The sequence below is a fragment of the Vulpes lagopus genome, chromosome 9 (assembly GCF_018345385.1).
Source record: "Vulpes lagopus strain Blue_001 chromosome 9, ASM1834538v1, whole genome shotgun sequence".
Taxonomy (NCBI): Eukaryota; Metazoa; Chordata; class Mammalia; order Carnivora; family Canidae; genus Vulpes; species Vulpes lagopus.
The window spans coordinates 21,092,352-21,098,857 of record NC_054832.1 but is presented as its reverse complement, the minus strand read 5'-3'; the positions used below and the strand labels follow the sequence as shown (position 1 = coordinate 21,098,857).

The window sequence follows — 6,506 nt, the reverse complement described above, 5'->3', positions numbered from 1 at the left end:
GAACCGCTAAAGTAAAGGCTAATATCGCCTACTGGAAATGAAAAACAAAAATCACTCCGAAAGAAAAATTGAAAGAAGCAACCGAGCTCGGTCCTTCTCTGAGCACCATTTGTAATAAGAAATTAAACTGTAATGCACGTAAGATTCCAGGTAGGAGACATTTATTCACTTTCCTCTGAAGCATCCTTTGGGAAGTGTGCTATGTTCAGGTGGGCCCACGCAGCTACATGATCTTCTGTGATATGACTACAAGGATTATTTCATGGGTTTTTGTCTACAGCTTGTGTTGGGTTATTCGTTTTCAACAAAGGTGGTGGTCGATTCCATGTATATGCAAACTTGATTTGATACTTATAAACCTTTTCACATAAACACATAAACCAGCTTAAAACAATTATTCTTAAGATCATATGTCCTAATGTGGAGCTGGAAAAGATGTTGTGTAGAAATTGTCAGTGGTGGAGTCCTCAATGGAGTTTCTGCATGTAATTCATTACAGGGTTGGCAATGCATTCGCTGGCCTTGGCTTCTTCCCAATCCATGTTGGCCCACTTAGGGACACCTGGTTATCATTAAACTTGACTGAGAGATAACTCCTGACACCCTACAGAGATGGTTACGATTTGTCAACTTGCTGCAGTGAAATATAACTCTTGCCTAAGTGAATTAAAATTACATCTTACTATTGGGCCTCACTGATTTGCTAAGCATTGTTCAATTCCCAGCTGTATGCTCCAAATGGGAAAAGAACACACTAGCTGGCATCCCAAAGAGATTTGCTCAGACAATGACATGAAATGAAACCATGGAGATTTAAAGGGGCTGAGCGTGTCAGATCCTGTTCTCATTTATAATTACTGTCTTTTTTTTTCTTTCATGTAACACATACAGTTTGTGGAGAATATACCCTGTGAGCTTTGTGACAGGTAAATCTGGCACAGTGGTTCCCTGAATCTATTCATGTGACTGGTACAATTAGGGACACGGTTCTGCAAGCCAAGTGACAACACAAGTTTCAAGTTGGCTCGGGGGTCGCTGAACAAAACATTGCATTCACATTTCTGCAAAGGAGGAAGAGACAAGAATAATTTGGCAGTCCTAAAAACATTCATTTAAATACGAATCTGCAAAGACCAGGTGACGAAGGATTCCTTGCTAACCCTGGAAGTCGCTGGGAGCTGCAGCTCAAATGGCACAGAATCTATTATACTGGGTATTTTAGAGGAAGTTGTATCAGAGAAAGTGCAAGTATCATGGACTTAAGAATTATTTTTCAACACACACGTAAGAGAAACACATCCTCTTAGGAGAAAATGTCACATGTTTGAGAATGGGCTAACACTGGGTCAAACTGGAGGACAGAGAACCTTCGAGAACTGTTCTGAGATTTGAGGCTGCAGAGAAAGCCCCCCTTTCGCTGAACTTCCTTGCCCACACGCCACTCACAAGGCAGTATCTGCACGCACAGGCGGCCCTCACTCCATTACCAGGCAGCACAGCCACCTCTCTGGGCCTCTGCAAACACCCAGTTTCTCTCCTGTCCACAAGGCCCTTCTTCCTTGCTCTCTTGCCAGCCCTCTCTCCCTTCAGGACATCTACAAAGCAAGATGAGTTCAAGTCTCCCGGATTTATGGCTCCCACTGACCTAAGCCAGGCACTTGGAGTGATTCGAACATAATTCTGTGATGGAATTGTCTTCTCAGCCAACGCTGGAATACATTTATGAGCTCTATGAGAGTTTATGGGGAAAAAATCTAAAGTGCTTCTTGTTTATTCAGAATAAGAGGTTGTAGGACCCACGAACCTTCCCCTCTATTCTCTCTCGCCTCTTCCAAGTAGAAGAAGTCATTTAATACCAGAAATCTTCATCTTTTACAAGGGAGTTAAGGGACGTGTGTGTGTGTGTGTGTGTGTGTGTGTGTGTATACACACATATATACATTTTGTTTGTACTTGCAGTTTTACAATAACCAGAAACTAAAAGCAGCATGTGCAGAGAAATGTTCTAACAAGAAGCACAACTCAGCTTCATTACCAATTTAAAAATTACAGTGACAGAAAGCAGTATGCACATTTGTTTCTGATTATTTTTTTTGCCAAGTTCTTGCTCAAAACAAGGTCTGCCCACAAGTGGTATCAGGATCCCAGTGGTGAGGTCAACCTCAGTGACTTCTCAGCAAGTCACTCAGCAAGCCTCAGCAAGGCTTGTGTTCCACGGGGACACTTTATACGTGAGTACTACCTTCTCAGCAGAGAAGCCTCTGAAACTCGAGGTTTCTGCAAACATAAAGAGCTCATCTCGTGACTCCTGGTCCACCACCGACACACTGTTCGCCCATCTCTAAACCAAAGCCATTCCCCAGCTCTCAGCAGCTGTGTGTCAATGGTGAAATGCATAATCTAGCCCACAATCCCTGAAGAGCCTTGGGTTACTGCTGTGGGTCAGTATATCCATCTCGCTAATATGCTGGTGGATTGTCTGGATGGGTCCTTGTGTAAACTGAACATTCTTAATTATACTAGTGTTTTCTTGGTATTAACTCCCCGCCAACCCCTACCCCCAGTGCAAAAGATTATCACACCTCTATATCTGAGACATAAGGTTTTCTGTTACAACTGTCTACCTGGAGGTCGTAATACTTTCTCTCATGCAGCAACATATTAGAGATAGAAGTTCAAGTGGATCTGCAAATTCCAAGTGGAAAACAATTTGTATTGGCAAAGTGGAATAATGAACTTGTCTTAACTTATGCTTGATATTATTTCTCGACATTGGGTGCAGTGACTTCTTGTGTCTTCCATGAAGTTTGAGCACTTGTAACCGCAGGAAACCCTGCATGACCAAGGACAATGAAGTTTGTGGGAAGAAGAGTAGCAGCTTTGAAATATTCACAACCAACACAATTTTGATTAAAGAAAGAACTCTGGTTTTTAATAGTTTTGATCATTAAAAAAGTTTAAACCTGCATAGCAATCATTTCAAAAATAATTATTTAATGTTCCATAATTAAACTGTACACAACCTAGTCTTGGGACATAGAAGCCAGTGAGGTGAGTTTGGAGCAGTCCTGTGCAGTCCCAGGAGCCAGGAGTCGAGTTTTCATTGGCCTTTTTTTTTTTTTCTTTTTTCCTTTTTTTGTCATTCTGTTCATCTAAGATTATTTGGATACTTGGCACAATCTGGCTCTGCTGCTGAGCAGATCTGCACTGGGAAGAGAGAGCAGCTTGACCCCGTCCCTTCTCGCTTCCCCTCCCCCACTTGGCTGGATTCCTCAAAGTCGCTCAATGTCTCGGTATTTCTTCCTCAGAATAGAGACCTGGTCTTTAAAGAGGACAGGGTCGAGCCTCATCTGCGAGTGGATCAGCGGCATGTAGCCAAACCAGCTGGCAAACGTATTCATGCAGCTCTGTCGCTGGGCAAAGTGGTCAGGGTCAGCCCAGCGGGAAGCCCGAGAAGTCTGGGGAAAAGGGAGACAAACCAAGAAGACAATGAGAGAAGTGCAAGGTAAGATGGGAACGCTGCAGAAAACCAAAGTCAGGTTCAAGGGCAAGTGGCAGAGACTGGGGTCTGGATGCGCCCCCAACCCTCCCAATCTGCCTGGGGAAGATGCAAGCACTAGTCCTGCAGGTCAACCTTGCCAGAAGGTCTTCCTAAGACATGCCATGTTCCTTGACATTCACAACATACAAACAAAGCTCTACGTTGACTGATCCTCTAGTCTGGGAATGATTCACCAGTTGAGCCTCAACTACTACAGTCTGTAAACATAAAATTTCTCTTTGTCCATGTGATCAAATATGATGTCTAACCATGCGCTACGGTTTCAAAGATAGAATTCTCAAACTTTCTGGTTTACTTGGTTGATTCTGAGAAGCAGAAAAGATGGCTACCATCTCTTTAGCTGTGTTTGCCTAAGGCTGATTAAATATTTTTAGATCATGTAGAGGACACTGATTTAAAAGAAAGCTGGAAGTACTGAAATTTAGATAAGCATAATGTCTCTAAAAATTCCATTGTGGGGCAGCCTGGGGGCTCAGCAGTTTAGCCCTTGCCTTCAGCCCAGGGCATGATCCTGGAGACCCGGGATCAAGTCCCATATCGGGCTCCCTGCATGGAGCCGGCTTCTCCTTCTGCCTGTGTCTCTGCCTCTCTCTTTCTCTCTCTGTGTCTCTCATGAATAAATAAATAAAATCTTTTTAAAAAATTCCATTTTTATAAAACAAAGAAAAAGGGGGCTACCCGATGGTGAGGGGAAAAAAACCCAGCCTCATTTACCAATAGGCATCTGGACAATGATGTATGTATACATGAATGTATGTTCAATGGTTTTTATTCTCATGCATTGTTAGAAAACGGTTTCAAAAAAAAAAAAGAAAAAGAAAATGGTTTCATAGGAAGGTACATTTTACTGTGAGAATCACTCAGAGTCACTTAAAAACCACAAGTGTCAACATGCTTGAAAGGAACCACTGAAGGTAAATACAAATGTCAAGTTACCTTTGAGCAGCAGAATAACAAACAAAACACTACTTGTGAAGTGTTTCCATGCAGCTTATTTGGGCCTCCTCACAACAACCTGGTTAAGTCACCTACCCATCGGGGTAATCACATCCCCACTGCACAGATGAGGAAGCTTGTTCAAGGTTAAAAAAGGGCTGAGCTCAGGTTCTATCCTTTACCATTTACACTAGGAGAACTCTACTTTGCAAGTCAGAGAAGTTTCTAACTAAGCTGACCAGCTGAGTTCCTATTGGAGCACACTGGTCCCAAAAGGACCTTATTTTGGTCCTAAATTGGTGTGGGGCCAGACTCCCTACCTCCAGAACTACTGTCAAGAGCTTAAATTTATTATTTTCTCTTACAAATGAAAAAGAAAAAAAAAAAAAAAAGAATCCAGTTGAATCAAAGTATCATTTTTGCCTGTAGATTTTAACATTTATTTTGGGTCAACCAACATATTAGAGAATATATATTTCCTGCATAATAAAAACATAATCTTACTAGCACATGATACCCGTTTATATTACCAGTCACACATTCAATAAACTAATGTGTATGACAGGAAGCGGGGGGCAGGAGGGGCCACATACAGTACATATCTAACTAGACACATCAAGTTCTATCTAAGGCTAAATTTATATTTGTCCCAAAATATGTGTAAAATCACTTGAAATACTGATTTGGTAGAATTAGGCAAATCTATGAAAAGAAAATAAAATGAACTCCTATGGAACCATGTGTTATTAGAGTTCCACTCCTAATGAGTGTGTAACCTCAGGGAAGTTCACAGAAGTTTCTGAGCAAACAATACTAAAGGAATGTTACGTCCTTGAATGACATTGATAAAAATGCCTGGGCGTACAGTAGCCACTCAATATATCTGACTTGAATGTGACTAGTCTGCTAGCCTTAAAGATGAAAAGTTCTTGCAAATCGCCTTGCGTGTTCTTTTAGTAGTTAGAGGGAAATAAAATTTGCCACAAGACTCATTGCTCATTAAGGACAGCAGTTCTGTCATAACCAGTGACAATCTGTACATGTTTGTAAATATTGAATTATGAAATTTTATTTTATTTTATTTTTTTATGAAATTTTATACACTTAAGATCCTGTAAGGTTTTTGCTTTTACTGAATTTAGTGATGGAAAATCCATCAACCGTGTTAACATGAGGTCTGGTTAAGTTTTCCTTTGCAAAAGCTAGATCTGTATATGATTTTCAATAATGACTGGGACAAGGTACATGGAAAACCCAAACAACTCAATGTACCTCAAGTACATTCTTCCAGGTTGACTCAAATGCTGTTGGATTCTCCATGATTTAACCTGACTGGACCTAAACAGTCTACAGGTTTTTGATTTCTTCTATATAGTATTGGGCTCTGTCCAAGATGAATAAAAGTGGATGAATTTCAGCTTAGCCAGATCAGTCTGATAACGGACCCAGAGGTGTAAAATAACCAGTAGTGGGAGGAACAGCCTGGGATTCAACTCCCAATTCTATCTCTAGTAGTAGGTGACTTGTGGCAATATGTTTAAATTCTCTGGGTCCTAGTTTTCTTACTTATAAAAAGAGAAAGTTGGATTATATTTCCTTGTAACTATCTTTAGTACTGAACTTATATGACTCAACAATATTTTACTTTCATAAAAGTTTTCATACATTTAAAAAAAATTTTTAAAGATTTTATTTATTTATTCATGAGACACACACACACACACACACACACACACACACACACACACACACAGAGAGAGAGAGAGAGAGAGAGAGAGAGAGAGAGAGAGAGGCGGAGACACAGGCAGAGGGAGAAGCAGGCTCCCTGCTAGGAGCCTGATGTGGGACTGGATCCAGGTTCCCAGGATCATGCCCTGAGCTGAAGGCAGAGGCTCAACCACTAAGCTACCCAGGTGTCCCTAGTTTTCATACATGTTATCTCAACCCTGTGAGGTTGATTTTTATCCTTTCTATTTTAGAGATGAGCCAACTGAGTTTCAGAAGGTAA

The 6,506-nt window shown here is 41.1% G+C and overlaps 1 protein-coding gene across 1 annotated transcript in view; it reads right to left on the bottom strand.

The window, feature by feature from the left end:
• Positions 1-2,910: 2,910 nt before the first annotated feature.
• Positions 2,911-6,506, bottom strand: part of EXT1 (exostosin glycosyltransferase 1) — a 286,107-nt gene continuing 282,511 nt past the window's right edge. The window contains exon 11 of the mRNA XM_041768881.1: positions 2,911-3,458. Within this exon, the coding sequence (XP_041624815.1) occupies positions 3,273-3,458 (186 nt within the window). The 3' untranslated portion in view covers positions 2,911-3,272. The remainder of the gene's footprint in view (positions 3,459-6,506) is intronic.